Here is a 25,422-nt window from a genome sequence, read left to right on the forward strand (position 1 = left end):
GAGGACGAGGACGAGGACAGCCAAGGACGGGACAAGACCGTCTTAGACATGGCGACGGTAAGACCTTCACACACTTAACTGACAGACTCATTCTGGTAAACCCAGAGAAAGCCGAGACGAGGGGCCTAGGGGGCTAACCGTTAGCATGCTAGGGCTAGCATGCTAGCTCGTTCTCAATGGCAAAACACTGCTACAACACACACTAGTTCACCCTAATCTCCAAAAGAACTACTTCCATGTCCCTGTTCTGCAGGTATTCACACAAAGGTGGAAGTGTTCCCTCGTTTAGAAGAAGTCTCCCAGCTAATCCTGCCTTGTTCTACTGAAGTTGGAGAAACAGCTAGCTAGCTCATGTAGTCCTTACCTAGCTACTGAGCGTGTAGTCCTTACCTAGCTACTGAGCATGTAGTCCTTACCTAGCTACTGGGCATGTAGTCCTTACCTAGCTACTGAGCATGTAGTCCTTACCTAGCTACTAAGCGTGTAGTCCTTACCTAGCTACTGAGCATGTAGTCCTTACCTAGCTACTGAGCGTGTAGTCCTTACCTAGCTACTGAGCGTGTAGTCCTTACCTAGCTACTGAGCATGTAGACCTAGCTACTGAGCATGTAGTCCTTACCTAGCTACTGAGCGTGTAGACCTAGCTACTGAGCATGTAGTCCTTACCTAGCTACTGAGCGTGTAGTCCTACTAGCTACTGAGCGTGTGGTCCTTACCTAGCTACTGAGCGTGTAGTCCTTACTCTAGCTACTGAGCGTGTGGTCATACCTAGCTACTGAGCGTGTAGTCCTCACCTAGCTACTGAGCATGTAGACCTTACCTAGCTACTGAGCATGTAGTCCTTACCTAGCTACTGAGCACGTAGTCCTTACCTAGCTACTGAGCATGTAGTCCTTACCTAGCTACTGAGCGTGTAGTCCTTACCTAGCTACTGAGCGTGTAGTCCTTACCTAGCTACTGAGCGTGTAGTCCTTACCTAGCTACTGAGCGTGTAGTCCTTACCCTAGCTACTGAGCGTGTAGTCATACCCAGCTACTGAGCGTGTAGTCTCAGCTACTGAGCGTGTAGTCCTTACCTAGCTACTGAGCGTGTAGTCCTTACCTAGCTACTGAGCGTGTAGTCCTTACCTAGCTACTGAGCATGTAGTCCTTACCTAGCTACTGAGCATGTAGTCCTTACCTAGCTACTGAGCATGTGCGACTGCCAACAAAGATGTTACAGCAGTGAGAGGTCTCACTCTGTAGCTCGACGCTGCTGGGGACACATGCCATGAAGACGTAAATAGTGAGGGGCTAAGAGAAGAGACAGGCTGGAGAAAACCACAGAAATTGTCCCAAAACTTTGGAATCAGTTCAAACGTAATTAGGACAACAACTCTGTACCGTGTGTCCACTGCAAAATCCAGCTAGCATACCACAATAATAGCACGACGTCAATGCTTCAGCATCTCAACAGAAAACATTGGGCCTCATTCACCAAACGTTCTTAAACCCCACTTACGCAGTTTTCACGAGGATTCTGGCGTTCACCAGTGTTTTCATATTTGGGATTTGTTCAAGAGCTCTCTTACGCACAATTTAAAGCTGACGTGTTTGCGCAAAACAAGCAGCTATACCGTTTTCATCCGGTCTAATTAAGGCTGTCAGCATTAACGCGTTAATCTCGATGCGATTAAGGGTCGAGCATAATGTGTTAATATTTTTATAATCGTAGTAATCGCATGCCGCCATTTATTAATTTATTTTCACTTCACTCGGCTTTGCGTCGTGCCTAACAGCTACTACTACTACTACTACTACTACTACTACTACTACTACTACTTCCTCCTAACACATCCTGCTGCTGCAGGAATAGCAACACAGATTTCGGCGCCTCATTCTGGTGCCACTGATACGTCTGTTCTTCTCTCTGCTGCTCTGAAACAGACGTTACAGGAAACAGAAACACCGCTGCACATGACGCTAGTTAACACTATACTCAACAGCAGCTAACGTTAGCCTACCGCTAGCTAGTTAACACTCCACTCGACAGCAGCTAACGTTAGCCTACCGCTAGCTAGTTAACACTACACTCGACAGCAGCTAACGTTAGCCTACCGCTAGCTAGTTAACACTACACTCGACAGCAGCTAACGTTAGCCTACCGCTAGCTAGTTAACATTACACTCGACAGCAGCTAACGTTAGCCTACCGCTAGCTAGTTAACACTACACTCGACAGCAGCTAACGTTAGCCTACCGCTAGCTAGTTAACACTACACTCGACAGCAGCTAACGTTAGCCTACCGCTAGCTAGTTAACACTACACTCGACAGCAGCTAACGTTAGCCTACCGCTAGCTAGTTAACACTATGCTCGACAGCAGCTAACGTTAGCCTACCGCTAGCTAGTTAACACTACACTCGACAGCAGCTAACGTTAGCCTACCGCTAGCTAGTTAACACTACACTTTCGACAGCAGCTAACGTTAGCCTACCGCTAGCTAGTTAACACTACACTCGACAGCAGCTAGCGTTGGCCTACCGCTAGCTAGTTAACACTATACTTTCGACAGCAGCTAACGTTAGCCTACCGCTAGCTGGTTAACACTACACTCGACGGCAGCTAGCGTTAGCCTACCGCTAGCTAGTTAACACTACACTCGACGGCAGCTAACGTTAGCCTACCGCTAGCTAGTTAACACTACACTCGACAGCAGCTAACGTTAGCCTACCGCTAGCTAGTTAACACTATACTCGACAGCAGCTAACGTTAGCCTACCGCTAGCTAGTTAACACTATACTCGACAGCAGCTAACGTTAGCCTACCGCTTGCTAGTTAACACTATACTCGACAGCAGCTAACGTTAGCCTACCGCTAGCTAGTTAACACTATACTCGACAGCAGCTAACGTTAGCCTACCGCTAGCTAGTTAACACTACACTCGACAGCAGCTAGCGTTAGCCTACCGCTAGCTAGTTAACACTATACTTTCGACAGCAGCTAGCGTTAGCCTACAGCTAGCTAGTTAACACTATACTCGACAGCAGCTAACGTTAGCCTACCGCTAGCTAGTTAACACTATACTGACAGCAGCTAACGTTAGCCTACCAGCTAGCTAGTTAACACTACACTCGACAGCAGCTAGCGTTAGCCTACCGCTAGCTAGTTAACACTATACTCGACAGCAGCTAACGTTAGCCTACCGCTAGCTAGTTAACACTATGCTCGACAGCAGCTAACGTTAGCCTACACGCTAGCTAGTTAACACTATACTCGACAGCAGCTAACGTTAGCCTACCGCTAGCTAGTTAACACTATACTCAACAGCAGCTAACGTTAGCCTACCGCTAGCTAGTTAACACTATACTGGACAGCAGCTAACGTTAGCCTACCGCTAGCTAGTTAACACTATACTCAACAGCAGCTAACGTTAGCCTACCGCTAGCTAGTAGCTGGATTAAACAGGGTTAAATGCTGACAGCTAACGCTAAACGGTGTAAAGTGTGACTGTGTTTTACTGTAGAGGATTCAACACCGGGATGTAACAATCTGCAGCTGCCGTCGGAGAAACAACACAGACGGTGCGTTCAATGAAACTGGTAAACTACAGCCTCGTGGTGCATTTGAAGTTATTGTTAAATTCAAATGTGTGACTAGATTAAATAAATAATAAACAAATACAAATCTTAAAATCCAGCTCATAAAGTCACGTTCTTTGCATTCATTTGATTCCCAGTTGAGATCCTCTGGTAAGAACGGCTTCCATTGTTAATATGGACTTAAAAACTGTTCTGAAATGCTAAATAATAGCATTTTAATCATGCGATAGAACATACATTAATTGCTATTAAGAAAATGTAATCGTTTGACAGCCCTACTTTTAATAAATACACACTACTGCTCATTTGTAAATGACTTTGAACTGCCATTGTGTAGGACTTGTGCTAGGCCTATATAAATAAACCTGCCTTGCTTTACCTTCAATTGACATCAGTGATGTTAACGGGGAACCGTGCCATCCAATAATAAGTGATTGATCACGCTACGTCCACGCCAAGAGTATCTTCTGTGGTTTGAAATAATACATTTTTGCCTCAGATTTCAGGTCAAACCATTTCTTTTCTACTTCATCGGTTCTGCGTCCGTCTCCAGACACAGCGTTCACTGCATGAGTAGCTGCACTGCTGACGCTACTGAATACGATGTCTCGTTTTTTCGTTAACTTCTTGCAGAGGTACCTCCGATTCACAACAACGTTAGTTTTTCTTTCTTTTGGAGTCGAGGCCTCCACCGTCTTTGCCACGTCTTTTGGACATTTCTCTAAGCGTGCACGCGACACGGCCATCCAGGACTCCAGACTAACCTTTTTTCACTAGGAGCTCAGTGGCCCCCAACTGAACGTTTTAGGGGCACAACCAGAACATTTAGGGGCACACGCCGTAAATCAACATGCTGACAAATATTCACATTTGTACTAATTTCCACTGTATTACTAATACATACTTTGGTAATAGATGCAGAAATTACAATGTGCTGTTTCACATTCAGTGTCACATTTTATTTTGCACTTTTGAAGATGCAACATAGAAGGTAAACCGACGGCACCATCGCTGTCACGACAGTACAGATATTAAAAACTTAGTAACCTTTTGGGCATTTCACCGTTAAAACAATACTTACCAAATGTATGTAAACATTAGGGGCACTGGCCAATAACATTCCAGTAGAACAAGTAGGCTTAAACAACTTGTGCCTTTACTCACTCCCCCAAATTTACTGGTCGCACATGTGCGAGTGGGTCTGCTGACCCACTGCTGCTGGGTCTAACGTTAGCCGTCCGCTGACCCACTGCTGCTGGGTCTAACGTTAGCCGTCTGCTGACCCACTGCTGCTGGGTCTAACGTTAGCGGTCTGCTGATCCACTGCCGCTGGGTCTAACGTTAGCCGTCTGCTGACCCACTGCTGCTGGGTCTAACGTTAGCGGTCTGCTGACCCACTGCCGCTGGGTCTAACGTTAGCCGTCCGCTGACCCACTGCTGCTGGGTCTAACGTTAGCTGTCCGCTGACCCACTGCTGCTGGGTCTAACGTTAGCGGTCCGCTGACCCACTGCCGCTGGGTCTAACGTTAGCCGTCCGCTGTCCCACTGCCGCTGGGTCTAACGTTAGCGGTCCGCTGACCCACTGCCGCTGGGTCTAACGTTAGCGGTCCGCTGACCCACTGCCGCTGGGTCTAACGTTAGCCGTCCGCTGACCCACTGCCGCTGGGTCTAACGTTAGCCGTCCGCTGACCCACTGCTGCTGGGTCTAACGTTAGCCGTCCGCTGACCCACTGCTGCTGGGTCTAACGTTAGCCGTCCGCTGACCCACTGCTGCTGGGTCTAACGTTAGCCGTCTGCTGACTCACTGCTGCTGGGTCTAACGTTAGCCGTCCGCTGACCCACTGCTGCTGGGTCTAACGTTAGCCGTCTGCTGACCCACTGCTGCTGGGTTTAACGTTAGCGGTCCGCTGACCCACTGCTGCTGGGTCTAACGTTAGCGGTCCGCTGACCCACTGCTGCTGGGTCTAACGTTAGCCGTCCGCTGACCCACTGCCGCTGGGTCTAACGTCAGCCGTCCGCTGACCCACTGCCGCTGGGTCTAACGTTAGCCGTCCGCTGACCCACTGCCGCTGGGTCTAACGTTAGAGGTCCGCTGACCCACTGCCGCTGGGTCTAACGTTAGCGGTCCCCTGACCCACTGCCGCTGGGTCTAACGTTAGCCGTCCGCTGACCCACTGCCGCTGGGTCTAACGTTAGCCGTCCGCTGACCCACTGCTGCTGGGTGTAACGTTAGAGGTCCCCTGACCCACTGCCGCTGGGTCTAACGTTAGCCGTCCGCTGACCCACTGCAGCTGGGTCTAACGTTAGCCGTCCGCTGACCCACTGCAGCTGGGTCTAACGTTAGCCGTCCGCTGACCCACTGCTGCTGGGTCTAATGTCAGCGGTCCGCTGACCCACTGCTGCTGGGTCTAACGTTAGCGGTCCGTTGACCCACTGCCCCTGGGTCTAACGTTAGCCGTCCGCTGACCCACTGCTGCTGGGTCTAACGTTAGCCGTCCGCTGACCCACTGCTGCTGGGTCTAACGTTAGCCGTCCGCTGACCCACTTAAAAAAATGCCAATAAACCAGAGCAGGTTGTCCTCCCATCCAGGAATGCTGTGTGCACTAGCCAGACCTTCCTCCGCAGCTCTGTGGAGGAAGGTCTGGCAAAAGCAAGACAAGTAAACTGAAGCTGTCAGACAAACGTAGTGGAGTAAAAAGTACAATATGTATTTGTCTTCATTTCAAAACTGATTCAAGCTGCAGAAGGAAGACGTTGACCTGTCATTATGTTTGCTTTGATGTTGTTGACAGTGAGAGGCAGATTCTGTAATAATCTTCCTCCTCCTTCTTTTTGTAACTTTGTGCCAACAGATGGTGAGGAAGAAACAGCCGTCCACGCCTTCGTCCTCGGCGTCGGAGCTCAGCGACGACCCCGACACGGAGGAGGCTCTGAAGGGTTTCGACTTCTTGGCGAGTCCCGACGAGCTGGACGGATCGCCGGAGTCTCGGAGCGGGGAGGACAGCGGAGAGTGGGGTGAGACGCCGAGACAAGACACGGAGTTAGACCAGTTTTTTTTATGAATATAGGCTATATATAAACTTTATTTCGGACCCAGGAGGATCCCTATCACAATAGAAAACACACAATATATACGTGTACACATTTTTGTAGCTTTTTCCAACATTTGTCACTTTTTTCAACGTTCTTTTCTCATAGTTCTGATATAGAAAGTTTATGTAAACGGCTCAACAGGAGGGTTAAATCAAAAGTACGGTACTGGTCTCAAGGCCCTGATGCACCAAGGAGCCAGTCGCCCTAGTTTGTTCGGTGTGTCTCGCACTGCCGCCACGTGTCGTCCCTCGTCTGCCTTTTGACGGCGTGATGAGCCAATTGATCCAATTCTTAAGCCTAGGTCAGACCAAAGATTACGAGACGAAACTTCTTGCGACGCGTCGGTCTGCAGCGTTCTGAAAGCTGCCAGTTCACACCAACGAGACGAGACGGGACGGTGTATCATCTCCATTGCAACGACTTTTTGTACTTCCGTCCTAACTTTCGGCTTCCAGGCTTGTCGTAGCTGGATACATCATTTGTTGCATCTAAATATGAATGTGGATAAGGTTAGTGATAGTGAGATGTTTGCTAGAGTTACATTTCTAGAGCCCTATCCTGCACCCGGTGCAGCGCAGCACAAGGCCTGATCCAAGTGACTTTGCTAGTTTAAGACCGACGCAGTTGTCAGTTTCCCGTCCAGCGCCCACGTCGTTTAAATAGCAAATGCACCTGCGCCCATCTGTGGCCCATGCTGGTCTTACAGGGAGGTGTGTTCAGGTGCATTCTGGGCGTGCTGGTCTTACAGGGAGGTGTGTTCAGGTGCATTCTGGGCGTGCTGGTCTTACAGGGAGGTGTGTTCAGGTGCATTCTGGGCATGCTGGTCTCACAGGGAGGTGTGTTCAGGTGCATTCTGGGCGTGCTAGTCTTACAGTTAGGTGTGTTCAGGTGCATTCTGGGCGTGCTGGTCTTACAGGGAGTTGTGTTCAGGTGCATTCTGGGCGTGCTGGTCTTACAGGGAGGTGTGTTCAGGTGCATTCTGGGAGTATTGCTATATTGAGGCAGTGGGAAGTGATGGCACCATTGACCATCAAAAACCTGGTCTAAAGTCAATAACGCAGCATTTCATTATTATTTTAACAGAGTATTAGTAAAATGCTCCTAGACTTGTGCACAGCACGTGCACACTATGCTTGTTACACACACAGGGACGCACAGCAGCACACACACATGCAGAAGATTACAAATACAAACATTACGGTGCAAATCCTCCATCATAACAGCAATGCTCCAAGGTCCAAACGCGCCTGGCTTTTAAAGGGAATGGGAGATGATCTCTGATTGGTTGATTGCATGTTACGCCCAAAACACACCTCTGATTAATGAAGACACGTTTATTTATTACTCCGTGTCACCTCCTAAGCGCTGACTTATGACATGAGGTCTATGGGCCGGGTCCGGATTGACTTGCTGTTTGGTCCGGACTTTAAGAAGCGCTGGTTTAGGTGATCGCAGAACAGGGTTGCTGCCTCCATCGGTTAGTCTGCCAGTGTGTGACATACTGCTCTGTGTGTGTGTGTGTGTGTGTGTGTGTGTGTGTGTGTGTGTGTGTGTGTGTGGGACGTACAGGATATACTATATGGACCGGGGGTGAAGGCTACTGTAGCTGTGATATGTACTTTGAACTGCGTGGTGAGAGAGTTGATTGATATGTGATCTCAACACTAGATGGGAGACATTCCCACACACTGGACCTTTTTAAGCGTTTTCTGACAGCTAAAATGGTGATGAAAACAAAGTGGGTCTGCAGAGGCTCCACGAGTCGGATCCAACGGTGAGAAAACATGCAGAACTCACTCAGAGAGAGAGGGGGGAGAGAGAGAGAGAGAGGGGAGAGAGAGAAGGGGGGGAGAGAGAGAGAGAGAGAGAGAGAGGGAGAGAGAGAGAGGGGGAGAGAGAGAGAGAGGGGGAGAGAGAGAGGGGAGAGAGAGGGAGAGAGAGAGGGAGAGAGAGAGAGAGAGAGAGAGAGAGAGGGAGAGAGAGGGAGAGAGAGAGAGGGAGAGAGAGAGAGAGAGGAGAGAGGCAGAGAGAGAGAGAGGGAGGGAGAGAGAGAGAGGGAGAGAGAGAGAGAGGGAGAGAGAGGGAGAGAGAGGGGGGAGAGAGGGAGAGGGAGAGAGGAGACGGAGAGAGGGGGAGAGAGAGGGAGAGAGAGAGAGGGAGAGAGAGAGAGAGAGAGAGAGCGGAGAGAGAGGGAGAGCGGAAGAGAGAGGAGAGAGAGAGGGAGAGAGAGAGAGCGAGAGAGGGGAGAGAGAGAGAGAGACGGAGAGAGAGAGAGAGAGAGAGAGAGAGAGAGAGAGAGAGAGAGAGAGAGAGAGGGAGAGAGAGAGAGAGAGAGAGAGAGAGAGAGAGAGAGAGAGAGACAGAGAGAGGGAGAGAGAGAGAGAGAGAGAGAGACGGAGAGAGAGAGAGAGAGAGAGACGGAAAGAGAGAGACGGAGAGAGAGAGAGAGAGACGGGGAGAGAGAGAGAGAGAGGGAGAGAGAGAGAAAGAGAGGGGGGGAGAGAGGGAGAGAGAGAGGGAGAGATAACTCAGGAACATTTGCTACCATGATAACAGAAAAATGGGTTCAAATATCTTTATTATATTCATTTTTTTCCATCTTGTCAAATGAAAATTTTGGATCTTTAAACTGTTTTTATTCAGAGGATCAGAAATGTAGAAAATTACACAATTGCGTCCGAGCTCCAATTATTCAATACTGCAATGATATTCTCCCCCCCCCCCCCCCCCATCACTAGAGACCACCAGTTGCACCTCTGACCCCAAAGTCTATCAGTGTGTTTGTTCTTTGGTCCATATGCAGTTAATGACCTGCATAGTCCACGAAGTCGAGGGAGAATGAATGGCCGTTTGTGCTTCGAATCTCGGACCATCTCCAGTCTGTAAATAGAAAAGCTGCAGAGAGAAGTCCACAGAGGCTTCCCCTCTCGGGGTTTTTAAACGCCTCTTCCGTGTGTCTGAGTCAAACTACATCTGGTCTGTGAAGTGCTGAGTCACCAGCTGCGTGGGGGGAAGCCTTTGTCATTGGTCCAACGAGTCCAATGAGTGCGTTGCTAAGAAACAGTACAAAAAAAGGGGGATTTAGTGTAAACTGCAGGGGCTGCTGGGAACTTTTGTGTTTAATATATATATGTATATATATATATAGACGGTGCAGAAGCAAGCGGCCTCGTGCTGCCACTCACTCACTCTTTTCGTTTTGTTTCAATTAGAGGTTGTGTTAATAAGGGGTCCAAGCTCGAGGCTGTAGGATCCCTGTTGTTTTTCAGGAGATTATTATTTTTCTTCTCCGCCTACAACTCACGCTACAACCTAAACCATACATGGTGGATGGGTGGGGGTTGCCATTTTCAGGACCCTGCAGGGACCTCAGGCGCAACAATTGACCCACTTCCACCACTAGTGGTGGCGAGGACCCTTGAGGTTCTGCTGAATCCTGAATCCCCTGGTTGAGATTCTGCTGAGTCCTGAACCCCCTGGTTGAGGTTCTGCTGAGTCCTGAACCCCCTGGTTGAGGTTCTGCTGAGTCCTGAACCCCCTGGTTGAGGTTCTGCTGAGTCCTCGTCCCGTCCTCAGTCCATGAACACACATTAATGAAGTAAACAGTGACTGTCCTTCCTTTGCCGTACCTGAAGTTGCTGCATTCTGGCTGCTGTCTGTAGATTCCTTCATGCTCAGCTCGTATTCTTCCAGATGTTTCATACCAGATGTTGTAACAGCGGTGATGTTGTGTATTGTTTAGGGTCCTCGCCACCACCAGACTAATCAGCATTGCAGATTGAACATGTAGCTGGACTTGAATGGCCTTCTTTTGACTGAAAGTACTGCCAAACAACACCTAGAGATTAACATGGTTGTATTTCAGTTAGTCTAACAGCTGGTTTGATTTGCATTGAGAGATGATGTTATGGAAAGTACCCCATGCCAGTCTCTAGGTATGGTGAAGGGGATGTGATGATGTGGGGGTATGGTGAAGGGTATGTGATGATGTGGGGGTATGGTGAAGGGTATGTCCTTTAACACTTAAAAACCAAAACATAGCGATGTAAATGTAGCCTAATACAAAGATTTCAGGTTAACGCCTATTGTTAACGCCTCCTTTTTCTCCCCCCTCCTCCCCCTGCTGGCCTGCAGAGAAGGATGACCCCTCCCCTGCGGGGGAACTGTCCTGGGACGTGGACCAGGGACTGATCGCCCAGCTCAAGGAGCAGTACAGGAAGGAACGCAAGGGCAAGAAGGGGGTGAAGAGTAAGTCCTGAACCTCTCTCCTCATCCTCTTTGTAGTTTCTGTCCCCCTGACTCTCTTTGTTTTTTCTGTTTTCTCTCCTCTCAGTCTATTCTTTAGTTTAATACAGAGCCCAATAGTTTCTGTGATAACAGGATGACTATAAGACAGATTCCATAGGGGCCCTTTTTCAACCTGGACCCTATGTCTCTATGTTTATGGGTTTAAGTGTCTGATGTGAACAACAATCTATAAACTGGTCCAGTATTAAGCGTTAACGCTGTAACAGACCAGGCTGCAATGTAACGCTATGAGACAAATGTTCAGCGCCAGTTTGGTCCACTAGAAGTGCTGTTGTTGCTGCTGACAGACTCAGATTATTATTCTAAGTGTCTGACAACATTATGAAAGGACCCCTACAGAGATAGACCTTTAAAACCTTTTTGAGATCTTTCAGTTTAACCAGAAACAGCTCTGAGGTCACTAGCGCTAAACCCACCAGACTCCATTTAAAAAGACAGGACTTTTAGCGTGTATAGAGCCAACATATTTCCACATGGAAATCAGCAAACTATGTGTTTATTTCAACCAAAACTAGAGTTGTGATTGTTGGTTAAAGTGGAAAGACGACCCAAAACGGCTTTTGATAGTTTTATTTTGTTTCTGTCGACTTTGAATGAAGTGTGTTTTACAATGCTAAAATGACCAACGAACGAAATTTGGCGGATGTTTTTATGTTTAAAAAAAGGATCTTACTCTTTAACAGAAAGGTCAACCTCGAGTCGAAACCTAGAGTGGTGATGGTTGGAAAAGTGGAAAGAAAGTGGAAAGAGGTAGATAGATAGGTAGGTAGATATAAAGATATAAAGGTAGGTAGATAGATAGGTAGGTAGGTAGGTAGATAGATATAAAGGTAGGTAGATAGATAGATATAAAGGTAGGTAGATAGATATAAAGGTAGGTAGGTAGATAGATAGGTAGATAGGTAGGTAGGTAGGTAGATATATAGATATAAAGGTAGGTAGGTAGATATAAAGGTAGGTAGATAGATATAAAGGTAGGTAGATAGATAGGTAGATAGATATAAAGGTATAAAGGTAGGTAGGTAGGTAGATAGATAGGTAGATATAAAGGTAGATAGATATAAAGGTAGGTAGGTAGATAGATAGGTAGATATAAAGGTAGGTAGATAGATATAAAGGTAGGTAGATATAAAGGTAGGTAGATAGATAGATAGGTAGGTAGGTAGATATATAGATATAAAGGTAGGTAGATAGATAGATAGGTAGGTAGGTAGATATAAAGGTAGGTAGATATAAAGGTAGGTAGATAGATAGGTAGATATAAAGGTAGGTAGGTAGATATAAAGGTAGGTAGATATAAAGGTAGGTAGATATAAAGATAGGTAGATATAAAGGTAGGTAGATATAAAGATAGGTAGGTAGATATAAAGGTAGGTAGGTAGATATAAAGGTAGGTAGATATAAAGATAGGTAGGTAGATATAAAGGTAGGTAGATATAAAGGTAGGTAGATATAAAGATAGGTAGGTAGATATAAAGATAGGTAGATATAAAGATAGGTAGATATAAAGATAGGTAGGTAGGTAGGTAGATATAAAGGTAGGTAGGTAGATATAAAGGTAGGTAGATATAAAGATAGGTAGATATAAAGGTAGGTAGATAGATAGGTAGATATAAAGGTAGGTAGGTAGATATATAGATATAAAGGTAGATAGATAGATATAAAGGTAGGTAGGTAGGTAGATATATAGATATAAAGGTAGGTAGATAGATAGATATAAAGGTAGGTAGATAGATATAAAGGTAGGTAGATAGATATAAAGATAGGTAGGTAGGTAGATATAAAGGTAGGTAGATATAAAGGTAGGTAGGTAGATATAAAGGTAGGTAGGTGGATTGGAAGGTAGGTAGATAGATAGATAGATAGATATAAAGGTAGGTAGGTAGACGGACAGACGGATGGATCAGAATCTGTGAGTGGCTGGATTTGGCCCGTGGGCCAACAACATTACGCTACGTTAGCTATGAGGACGGAAAACTCTCCTGTGGGTCGGATTAGAGGGGGAGGAACAAACGGCCGATATCATCATCTGGTTTGGAGGATTTGTTGGTTCTTTTTCCTCAACTTCGCTTCTTCATGTTTTCCTCCTTCGTCTAGATTTGCTGCACTTTTCCCAAAAGTCCCAAAGGAATGCACCAACTTTAAAGTGCTCATATTATGCTCATTTTCAGGTTCATCGTTGTATTTTAGAGGTTGTACCAGAATAGGTTTACATGGTTTAATTTTCAAAAAACACCATATTTTAGTTGTACTGCTCATTGCTGCAGCTCCTCTTTTCACCCTGTGTTCAGGTCTCTGTTTTAGCTACAGAGTGAGACCTCTCACTGCTGGAACATCTTTGTTGGCAGTCGCACATGCTCAGTAGCTAGGTAAGGACTACACGCTCAGTAGCTAGGTAAGGACTACGTGCTCAGTAGCTAGGTAAGGACTACGTGCTCAGTAGCTAGGTAAGGACTACATGCTCAGTAGCTAGGTAAGGACTACACGCTCAGTAGCTAGGTAAGGACTACATGCTCAGTAGCTAGGCAAGGACTACACGCTCAGTAGCTAGGTAAGGAATACATGCTCAGTAGCTAGGTAAGGACTACATGCTCAGTAGCTAGGTAAGGACTACATGCTCAGTAGCTAGGCAAGGACTACACGCTCAGTAGCTAGGTAAGGACTACATGCTCAGTAGCTAGGTAAGGACTACACGCTCAGTAGCTAGGCAAGGACTACACGCTCAGTAGCTAGGCAAGGACTACACGCTCAGTAGCTAGGTAAGGACTACACGCTCAGTAGCTAGGCAAGGACTACACGCTCAGTAGCTAGGTAAGGACTACACGCTCAGTAGCTAGGTAAGGACTACGTGCTCAGTAGCTAGGCAAGGACTACGTGCTCAGTAGCTAGGCAAGGACTACATGCTCAGTAGCTAGGTAAGGACTACATGCTCAGTAGCTAGGCAAGGACTACATGCTCAGTAGCTAGGGCAAGGACTACATGCTCAGTAGCTAGGCAAGGACTACATGCTCAGTAGCTAGGTAAGGACTACGTGCTCAGTAGCTAGGTAAGGACTACGTGCTCAGTAGCTAGGTAAGGACTACATGCTCAGTAGCTAGGCAAGGACTACATGCTCAGTACCTAGGTAAGGACTACTAGCCAGTCAGAAGCAGAGTATGAGGGCGTGCCCTGACAGTACTTAGGTAAGGACTACTAGCCAGTCAGAAGCAGAGTATGAGGGCGTGCCCTGACAGTACCTAGGTAAGGACTACATGCTCAGTAGCTAGGTAAGGACTACATGCTCAGTAGCTAGGTAAGGACTACATGATCAGTAGCTAGGCAAGGACTACATGATCAGTAGCTAGGTAAGGACTACGTGCTCAGTACCTAGGTAAGGACTACTAGCCAGTCAGAAGCAGAGTATGAGGGCGTGTCCTGACAGTACCTAGGTAAGGACTACTAGCCAGTCAGAAGCAGAGTATGAGGGCGTGCCCTGACAGTACCTAGGTAAGGACTACTAGCCAGTCAGAAGCAGAGTATGAGGGCGTGCCCTGACAGTAGCTAGGTAAGGACTACTAGCCAGTCAGAAGCAGAGTATGAGGGCGTGCCCTGACAGTACCTAGGTAAGGACTACTAGCCAGTCAGAAGCAGAGTATGAGGGCGTGCCCTGACAGTACCTAGGTAAGGACTACTAGCCAGTCAGAAGCAGAGTATGAGGGCGTGCCCTGACAGTACCTAGGTAAGGACTACTAGCCAGTCAGAAGCAGAGTATGAGGGCGTGCCCTGACAATACCTAGGTAAGGACTACTAGCCAGTCAGAAGCAGAGTATGAGGGCGTGCCCTGACAGTACCTAGGTAAGGACTACTAGCCAGTCAGAAGCAGAGTATGAGGGCGTGCCCTGACAGTACCTAGGTAAGGACTACTAGCCAGTCAGAAGCAGAGTATGAGGGCGTGCCCTGACAGTACCTAGGTAAGGACTACTAGCCAGTCAGAAGCAGAGTATGAGGGCGTGCCCTGACAGTACCTAGGTAAGGACTACTAGCCAGTCAGAAGCAGAGTATGAGGGCATGCCCTGACAGTACCTAGGTAAGGACTACTAGCCAGTCAGAAGCAGAGTATGAGGGCGTGCCCTGACAGTACCTAGGTAAGGACTACTAGCCAGTCAGAAGCAGAGTATGAGGCGTGCCCTGACAGTACCTAGGTAAGGACTACTAGCCAGTCAGAAGCAGAGTATGAGGGCGTGCCCTGACAGTACCTAGGTAAGGACTACTAGCCAGTCAGAAGCAGAGTATGAGGGCGTGCCCTGACAGTACCTAGGTAAGGACTACTAGCCAGTCAGAAGCAGAGTATGAGGGCGTGCCATGCTAGCAGCTAGGCGAGCATTATAACGTGTGTTCCAAAGTGACCACGTTTGTCTCTGAAGTAAAGGCTGGACTACAACAGAGCTGTTTGGAGCAGTTTGTGAACAGTGTTTTCTGTTGGAGATGGTAAGTCCCTTTGGGGGGGACTTTGGGCTTTTTCACTTTGTAAACCTATAACGTGCACAAAAAGATATACAACACAATAAAGGAAAGGGAAAAAGCCAAAAAGCATAATATGAACACTTTAAACAATCCTATTTACTGTATGTTGCAGATATCAGAAACAAAGAATCTATCTATATCTAAAAATCTATTTATCAGCACACGGAGACACCCTTCATCCTTATTCGACTTTACGTTTAACGGATCATGCTGTCGACATAATGACTCAGCCGAGCAGTTTTTATGATCTTGATGAATCATGATAATATCCAGAAACAATATCAGATCATCTCTGATATCCCTGTTTGTTTCTGCATGTCTTTGTGTTTCATTTGCTTCTTACCGTCACTTTATTTGCTTCGTCTTCTCCGTTTGATCCTCTGCAGAACGGTGGCGGAAAGTAACAAATTACAATTACTCACGCTGCTGTAACGGAGTCATTTTGTTGTGTGTGCTTTTAAGGTCAACCCTTTAGAACCAGGCGCCCGGCGCACGGACCCCTTTTTTTCCGCCGTCAAACTAGCAAAAGTGGATTTGGACACGCCCTAAACACACCTGCACCAAGCGCTTCACGCTGTGACCTCAGATCGTTAAAATAGGACCCTTAAACCCTTCGTCGTGCTAATGTCTGTTTCTATCTTTCTCTCCTAAACTCCTTTTCTTCCGTTGTTCCCCTTCCCCTCTTGACTCCATGTTTCGGTTTCCTCCTCTGATTTGTGTCTCCCCTCTCTCCCTTCTCTTCCTCCTCCAGGACCGAACCGGTCTAAGCTGCAGGACATGCTGGCTAACCTACGGGATGCCGAGGAGCTTCCCTCCATGCAGCCGCCCGTAACGCCCCCGTCCCGCCCGGCGGTCCCCAGACTCAATGAGCACGAACTGGGACGCCCAGAAGACGGTAACCTGCTCCCCGTCTTTTTTTAAAAATTTGATTTGATGTAAAAAAAAACAAAAAAAAAACAACGTTACATAGCAGTCTGTGTCAGTCTTTATCAGTCTTTATCAGTCTTTGTCAGTCTTTATCAGTCTTTGTCAGTCTTTGTCAGTCTTTAGCAGTCTTTAGCAGTCTTTGTCAGTCTTTGTCAGTCTTTGTCAGTCTTTATCAGTCTTTGTCAGTCTTTGTCAGTCTTTATCAGTCTTTAGCAGTCTTTATCAGTCTTTAGCAGTCTTTGTCAGTCTTTATCAGTCTTTAGCAGTCTTTAGCAGTCTTTGGCAGTCTTTGTCATTCTTTAGCGGTCTTTAGCAGTCTTTGTCAGTCTTTAGTAGTCTTTAGCAGTCTTTAGCAGTCTTTAGCAGTCTTTGTCACTCTTTATCAGTCTTTGGCAGTCTTTGGCAGTCTTTGGCAGTCTTTAGCAGTCTTTGTCAGTCTTTGTCAGTCTTTGTCAGTCTTTAGCAGTCTTTGTCAGTCTTTAGCAGTCTTTAGCAGTCTTTGTCAGTCTTTAGCAGTCTTTGGCAGTCTTTGTCAGTCTTTAGCGGTCTTTAGCAGTCTTTAGCAGTCTTTATCAGTCTTTGTCAGTCTTTGTCAGTCTTTGTCAGTCTTTGTCAGTCTTTAGCAGTCTTTAGCAGTCTTTGGCAGTCTGTGTCATTCTTTAGCGGTCTTTAGCAGTCGTTATCAGTCTTTGGCAGTCTGTGTCAGTCTTTAGCAGTCTTTGTCAGTCTTTGTCAGTCTTTAGCAGTCTTTGTCAGTCTTTGTCAGTCTTTATCAGTCTTTAGTAGTCTTTGTCAGTCTTTGTCAGTCTTTGTCAGTTTTTGTCAGTCTTTAGCAGTCTTTATCAGTCTTTAGTAGTCTTTGTCAGTCTTTAGCAGTCTTTGGCAGTCTTTAGTAGTCTTTAGCGGTCTTTAGTAGTCTTTAGCGGTCTTTAGTAGTCTTTAGCAGTCTTTAGCAGTCTTTAGTAGTCTTTAGCGGTCTTTAGCGGTCTTTAGTAGTCTTTAGCGGTCTTTAGCGGTCTTTAGCGGTCTTTAGTAGTCTTTAGCAGTCTTTAGCGGTCTTTAGTAGTCTTTAGCGGTCTTTAGTAGTCTTTAGCAGTCTTTAGCAGTCTTTGTCAGTCTTTAGTAGTCTTTAGCGGTCTTTAGTAGTCTTTAGCGGTCTTTAGTAGTCTTTAGCAGTCTTTAGCAGTCTTTGTCAGTCTTTAGTAGTCTTTGTCAGTCTTTAGTAGTCTTTGTCAGTCTTTAGCAGTCTGTGTCAGTCAGGGGTTGGCAGTAGCTCAGTCCGGACCAAAATACGGAGGTGGACTGGTAGCTGGAGAGTCGCCCAAAAAATGAAAACTGGCAGCTGATTGGACGAACGCGTCACGTGGGTCTGGCTGCTCCATAAACTCAAAGCCAGACTGTCATGGCGTCTCGTTCAGAATACGATCTCATATTGGACTAAAATAGTTCACCGAAACGTATTTCTGAAAACATTTGAAGAGAGCAATAGGCCGTGCAGCTGCTGAACCAGATCAACAAAGGTCAGTTTAACAGATCTTCATCAGGTTTTGAGAGAGTCTAGTCACGCTCATCCTGCTCCCCGTTTCCTGGTTAGCTCTCCACCAATCAGATGGGTCCATTATACATGTCAAATCAGCCAAAATGAAGGCCGACGGCCCCTCGGATGGACGACGGCACGGAGCACACCCAACAGACTTGAGTCACCGACCTCTGCAGACTGTCCGACGGCTGATTAACGGCTCAGTGTGTGGTAGGCTTTAACCCAGCTGCTTCCTGTTTTGTGTCTGTAGAAGCGATGACTTTCCTGCCGTCGTCGGGGAAGTCTTTCATCCTGGGCCGGGTGGACGAGGCGGTTTCTAACGAACTGGGACTGGGAGAACTGGCCGGACTGACGGTCGCCAACGAGGCCGACAGCCTGGCGTACGACGTGAGTCAAACAAACAGCAGGAAGCACTGACAGCTGCTGCAGGAGGAGAACGTGTATTACTAGTCACGTTTCAGCTTTTTATTTCAGCATTTCCATCTTAACCTTCTATTTTGATCCCAATTAAAATAATAGTTTGACTAAAAAAACACTTCTCCCCTCCCTCCGTCCCTTCCTCCCTCTCTCCCTCCCCCCCACGTCCCTCCCTCCCTCCCCTGTCCCTCCCATCCTCCCACCCTTCCTGCTTCCCTCCCTCCCCTCTCTCCCTCACTTCCTCTCTCCCTCCCTCCCCTCTCTCCCTCACTCCCTCTCTCCCTCCCTCCCCCCACCATCCCTCCCTCCCTCCCCTGTCCCTCCCCCCCACCCTCCCTCCCTCCCTCCCTCCCCTCTCTCCCTCACTCCCCCTCACCGTCCCTTCCTCCCCTGTCCCCCCATCCTCCCACCCTCCCTGTCTCCCTCCCCTCCCCTGTCCCTCCTTCCCCTGTCACTCCCTACCCTCGCTCCCTCCCTCCCCCCCACCGTCCCTCCCTCCCTCCCTCCCTCTCTACCCTCATCTGTCCCTCCCATCCTCCCACCCTCCCTGTCTCCCTCCCCTCCTCTGTCCCTCCCTCCCTCCCTGTCTCCCTCCCCTCTCTCCCTCACTCCCCCCCACCCTCCCTCCCTCTCTCCCCTGCTCCATCCCCTGTCCCTCCCTCCCCTGCTCCATCCCCTGTCCCTCCCTCCCTGTCCCATCCTCCTCCCTCCCTCCCTCCCCCTCCTCTGTCCCCCCCCACCCTCCCTCCCCTGTCCCCCCCCATCCTCCCACCCTCCCTGTCTCCCTCCCCTCCCCTCTCGCTCCCTCCCCTGTCCCATCCTTCCCCCCCCCTGTAGATCACCAGCAGCCAGGACGCCCTGAGGAAGACCTGGAACCCAAAGTTCACCCTGCGGAGCCACTTTGACTCAGTGCGGAGTCTGGCCTTCCACCCGGTGGAGCCCGTCCTCGTCACCGCCTCTGAGGATCACACCCTCAAACTGTGGAACCTCCAGAAGACGGCGCCCGCCAAGAAGTCAGGCTTTTAACATATCCATCGTTCATTCACAAACTGTACATTTACACCAGCTGCATTAAAGGTCCCATAGAGCAGTGATTTTCAACCACCGTGCCGTGAGAGATCGTCCTGTGTGCTGTGGGAAATTATCCCATTTTACTTAATTGATCCAACTACATTTGTTAATTGAGTTACTGCAAATAATTTGCCATTGTTGCGCATCTGTGCCTGCAATGTGATGACTGGCAGAGAAACTAAATACTATTCCGTGTCAGTAGGTGGCAGTATGGCGCACTAATAACCTTGTTGATTTAAGACGATAGAAATACTGCCACCTTTCGCGCACGTCGCGGGATGTAAGCAGCAGGGCCGAGGTCATCGACGTAAGCCTGCAACAGCGATGGATACGTTTTTAAAAAGCAAAAATGCAGATTCTGATCTTAGTAGGCTACAATGTGTCATTTTGTAACATTTTTGGTTGAAAAACAGTGACATATAGTAAGAGTCATGAGTCTTGTTTGATTATGAAGCAGGTCAAGGCTCTTTAGAAATACTGTGACAGCATCCAAACGCTCAGTCCACAGAGTTATGCATACCTAGCCTGGTGAGAGCGTCCTGATCTGGCGAGCTCCAGTTTTCCACTCGCACATCAGTCTGGCATCTTGAGACTAGAGAACATTTGGAGCCGTTCGCCAAAACGACCGACCAATCAGCGTTGCTTTGGAGGCGGGTTTAGGTGTGACGCGACTGGCGGCGTCCACGGATGAGATGAGCGTAGCTATCGCGCGAGTTTGATCTGAATTAGAAAGTATTCCTTCGTTGAAAGAAGAGCAACAAACGGCTCTGGAGGCTTTTCTCGGAGGAAAAGATGTTGTTGCTCTTCTCCCGACTGGTTTCGGCAATAGTTTGATACATCGTTGATCTGATTGGTTGATTGGGCCGTCCATCACCAACATAGGTGGTGATGGACAGATGGTTTATCCAATCAGCTAACCAGGATTTTCGCCCCTTCCCAAAAGATCTCCAACGGAAAGTTCCCAGATGGATATGCCGAGCAAATGCCAAGCAATCCATCTGGAGTCAGGTTAATGCACACCGCCCGTATTCAGAAACTGTGATGTCACTCAGGACATCTTGTACGGCTGTGATGTCACAACAAGACCTGGAATTTTAATCATTTTAGGGGCAAGACCGCTCTGTCTGGGGTCATTTTTTGAGGACACAAAGGCCAATTGCCAGGGCAGCGATGATCAGTTCAGTTCGGGTTCGTTGAATTTGGGTGTTTTAGGCAGAAGTGTCGAAAAAAGCTTCAAAAACGCCGGAAAAATCCCCCCAAAAATGTCAAAAGATTCAATAACGTGACCATTTGACGACCTGCAGTGAGACCGGGCTGTATATTCAAGACAGTATGAGAAAAATAAAATGTTTTTTGAACATTACAGCATGTCACCATGTTTTTAAGTAGAAACCCCAAAATCCCGTCCACGTATGAACCTAAAAAGGAGCACGATACGGGACCTTTAATCTGAAACAGGCCGACGTTAGAGACAGGCTGTCGTTTCTGTGTTTCTAACGTTCATTCATTGTCTTTTCTTTAATCCTCCAGGTGTGCTGCGTTAGACGTGGAGCCCATCTACACATTCAGAGCTCACAGGTGGGATTTAAAAAGGTTTTCCGTCAGAGAAGCACGGTCCGAATCTCAGGCTGTGTCTCATTCTGCACATACTTCCGTCAGTACACCGCTAACGTGCACTGACCACTTCCTGCCGTAGTGCCCGCTTTGGATGGTTAGTAGTGTCCCCAAAGGAACACTTTTGTTCGTCCAATCAGCTGCCGGTCGACGTCCCCTGGTCCCTCCCCTCTTTCTGCTTTGTAGTCAAGATGGCGCCCGTTTACTGCGCGTAGGGTATATCGTTTTCGACCGTTTCTAGGCGGTCATCCTGGTACTTTCAGTGCGCTGACATTTCGCGAAAACTAAGTGTTTGAAGTGTGCAAGTAGGCGCTTTGAGACACAGCCTCACTCTACACACTCTGTCTTTGCTCCTACGATTACTGACGTTTAAATCAAAACACGAAACCAACCATAACTGCTCTTAACGCTGCTCGAGTTTTAAGGATGAATCGTGCAGCAAATGTCTTGTATGTCAGGTCTTACAGGGAGGTGTGTTCAGGTGCATTCTGGGAGTGCTGGTCTTACAGGGAGGTGTGTTCAGGTGCATTCTGGGCGTGCTGGTCTTACAGGGAGGTGTGTTCAGGTGCATTCTGGGCGCGCTGGTCTTACAGGGAGGTGTGTTCAGGTGCATTCTGGGCGTGCTGGTCTTACAGGGAGGTGTGTTCAGGTGCATTCTGGGCGCGCTGGTCTTACAGGGAGGTGTGTTCAGGTGCATTCTGGGCGTGCTGGTCTTACAGGGAGGTGTGTTCAGGTGCATTCTGGGCGTGCTGGTCTTACAGGGAGGTGTGTTCAGGTGCATTCTGGGCGCGCTGGTCTTACAGGGAGGTGTGTTCAGGTGCATTCTGGGCGCTGGTCTTACAGGGAGGTGTGTTCAGGGTGCATTCTGGGCGCGCTGGTCTTACAGGGAGGTGTGTTCAGGTGCATTCTGGGCGTGCTGGTCTTACAGGGGAGGTGTGTTCAGGTGCATTCTGGGCGCGCTGGTCTTACAGGGAGGTGTGTTCAGGTGCATTCTGGGCGCGCTGGTCTTACAGGGAGGTGTGTTCAGGTGCATTCTGGGCGCGCTGGTCTTACGGGGAGGTGTGTTCAGGTGCATTCTGGGCGCGCTGGTCTTACGGGGAGGTGTGTTCAGGTGCATTCTGGGCGTGCTGGTCTTACAGGGAGGTGTGTTCAGGTGCATTCTGGGCGCTGGTCTTACAGGGAGGTGTGTTCAGGTGCATTCTGGGCGCGCTGGTCTTACGGGGAGGTGTGTTCAGGTGCATTCTGGGCGCGCTGGTCTTACGGGGAGGTGTGTTCAGGTGCATTCTGGGCGCGCTGGTCTTACGGGGAGGTGTGTTCAGGTGCATTCTGGGCGTGCTGGTCTTACAGGGAGGTGTGTTCAGGTGCATTCTGGGCGTGCTGGTCTCACAGGGGAGGTGTGTTCAGGTGCATTCTGGGCGTATTGCTATCTTGAGGCAGCGGGAAGTGATGGCGCCATTGACCAACAAAAACCTGGTCTAAAGTCAATAACGCAGCATTTCATTGTTATTTTAACAGAGCATTAGTAAAATGCTCCTAGGCTCGTGCACAGCACGTGCACACTATGCTTGTTACACACACAGGGACGCACAGCAGCACACACACACACACACACACACACACACACACACACACACACACACACAGCACACACACACACACACAGGGACGCACAGCAGCACACACACATGCAGAAGATTACAAATACAAACATTACGGAGCTAATCCTCCATCATAACAGCAATGCTCCAAGGTCCAAACGCGCCTGGCTTTTAAAGGGAATGGGAGATGATCTCTGATTGGTTGATTGCATGTTACGCCCAGAACTCACCTCTGATTAATGAAGACACTAAGGTCAACCCTTTAGAACCATGACCCCGGCACACGGACCCTTTTTTCCCGCCGTCAAACTAGCAAAAGTGGATTAGGACACGCCCTAAACACACCTGCAGCAGACGCTTCACGCCGTGACCTCAGATCGGTAAAATAGGACCCTGAGTTTCAGCATAACGTCTTTGTTATCCTCTGTTGGTATCGTCTCTCGTGCACGACATACACTTTGGTGATGATTGGATCCACGAGCCCTTTAAGAAATGTATATGAATGTCATTCGCTGTATGCAAACAGCCAATATTCTATTTTCTGACTTGGAGCGCTCCTACAGCCCTGGTTTCTTAAAGTAACAGAGTGTCCTCCCCCGTCCCCGTGCAGCGGCGCCGTGCTGTGCGTCACCATGAGCTCCAGCGGCGAGCAGTGCTTCAGCGGCGGCGTGGACGCCACCATCCAGAGCTGGAACACCCCCAACCCCAACATCGACCCCTACGACTCATATGGTACGTCCCGGCAAAAGGTCTGGTGACTTTTTGGGGTTTTTGAAATGTCAGAAAATGGTGAAAAATGTGGATCAGTGTTTCCCTCCCTCCCTCCCTCCCTCCCTCCCTCCCTCCCTCCCTCCATCTCTCCCTCCCTCCCTCCATACCTCCCTCCCTCCTTACCTCCCTCCATATCTCCCTCCCTCCCTCCCTCCCTCCCTCCCTCCCTCCATATCTCCCTCCCTCCCTCCCTCCCTCCCTACCTCCCTCCCTCCCTACCTCCCTCCATATCTCCCTCCCTCCCTCCCTCCCTCCATATCGCCCTCCCTCCCTACCTCCCTCCATATCTCCCTGCCCTCCCTCCCTGCCTCCCTCCCTACCCCCCTCCCTCCCTCCCTCCCTCTCCCTCTCCCTCCCTCCCTCCCTCCCTCCCTCCCTCCCTCCCTCCCTCCCTCCCTCCCTCCCTCCCTCCCTCCCTCCCTCCCTCCCTCCCTCCCTCCCTACCTCCCTCCATATCTCCCTCCCTCCCTACCTCCCCCTCCATATCTCCCTCCCTCCCTACCTCCCTCCATATCTCCCTCCCTCCCTGCCTCCCTCCATCTCCCTCCCTCCCTCCCTCCCTCTCCCTGCCTCCTCCATACTCTCCCTCCCTCCCTCCCTCCCCCTCCCTGCCTCCCTCCATATCTCCCTCCCTCCCTCCCTGCCTCCCTACCTCCCTCCCTATCTCCCTGCCTCCCTCCCTGCCTCCCTACCTCCCTCCATATCTCCCTCCCTCCCTTCCTCCTTCCTCCCTGCCTCCCTCCATATCTCCCTCCCTCCCTCCCTGCCTCCCTACCTCCCTCCATCTCCCTGCCTCCCTCCCTGCCTCCCTACCTCCCTCCATATCTCCCTCCCTCCCTTCCTCCTTCCTCCCTCCCCCCTCCGTATCTCCCTCCATCCCTCTGTCCTTCCCGCCCTCCATTGCTTTTTTTGGCTGTTTTTGTCGTGTTTTCAATCCCTTTTACCGACATTTCCGTTGCCTTTTTCCGAGACATTATTTCACCGTTTTTAATCGTCTTTTCTGATCTATACTAGAAAATATTCACATTTAACAAGCCGCAATCTTTTCTTCATAAACAATGACTCGTATGGTAATCTCAACATTTCACCCAGTAACTGTGTGTGTGTGTGTGTGTGTCTCTCTCTCTCTCTGTGTGTGTGTGTGTGTGTGTGTGTGTGTGTCTCTCTCTCTCTCTCTGTCTCTCTGTGTGCGTGTGTGTGTGTGTGTGTCTCTCTCTGTGTGCGTGTGTGTGTGCGTCCGTGCGTGTGTGTGTGTGTGTGTGCGTCCGTGCGTGTGTGTGTGTGTGTGTCTCTCTCTCTGTGCCTGTGTGTGTGTGTGTGTGTGTCTCTCTCTCTCTCTCTGTGCCTGTGTGCGTGCGTGTGTGTCTCTCTCTCTCTCTGTGTGTGTGTGTGTGTGTGTGTGTGTGTGTGTCTGTGTCTCTCTCTCTCTCTCTCTGTGCCTGTGTGTGTGTGTGTGTGTGTCCTGGTTCTACAGAGCCCTCCGTCCTGCGGGGGGCGCTGTGCGGTCACACAGACTCGGTGTGGGGTCTGGTCTACAGCTCGGCCCACCAGCGCCTCCTATCCTGCTCCGCTGACGGGACGGTCCGGCTGTGGAACGCCGCAGACACCTCGCCGTCTCTCGCCGTCTTCAACTACAGAGGAGGTGAGCGGCTCGCCACCTGTGTGTGTTAGCCAGCAGCAGAAGAACAATCACAAAGTACTATCACCACACTGTAAAAAATACTCAGTTACAAGTAGAAGTCCTGCATTGATAATGTTACTACAGTAAAAGTGTGTAAGTATCGTCAGGATAATGTAGTTAAAGTATTAAAAGTAAAGAAGAATCCTCCTGTTATAGAAAGTGGAAAGGATCCAAACAGTGTGTGTGTGTGTGTGTGTGTGTGTGTGTGTGTGTGTGTGTGTGTGTGTGTGTGTGTGTGTGTGTGTGTGTGTGTGTGTGTGTGTGTGTGTGTGTGTGTGTCTGTGTGTGTGTGTGTGTGTGTGTCTGTGTGTGTGTGTGT

The 25,422-nt window shown here is 48.9% G+C and overlaps 1 protein-coding gene across 1 annotated transcript; it reads left to right on the top strand.

Annotated features, from left to right (window-relative positions):
- Positions 1-6: 6 nt before the first annotated feature.
- LOC144514418 (striatin-like) lies at positions 7-25,064 on the top strand (the record flags this gene model as incomplete). The annotated part of the gene is made up of 9 exons (XM_078245542.1): positions 7-57; positions 6,433-6,595; positions 10,808-10,921; positions 16,236-16,379; positions 18,202-18,338; positions 19,206-19,381; positions 20,970-21,017; positions 23,262-23,383; positions 24,897-25,064. Coding segments are annotated over exons 1-9 (1,081 nt in total), but the record flags the coding sequence as incomplete, so codon positions are not given.
- Positions 25,065-25,422: the final 358 nt, after the last annotated feature.

Source organism: Sander vitreus, unplaced genomic scaffold (assembly GCF_031162955.1).
Source record: "Sander vitreus isolate 19-12246 unplaced genomic scaffold, sanVit1 ctg581_0, whole genome shotgun sequence".
In the NCBI taxonomy this organism is placed as follows: domain Eukaryota; kingdom Metazoa; phylum Chordata; class Actinopteri; order Perciformes; family Percidae; genus Sander; species Sander vitreus.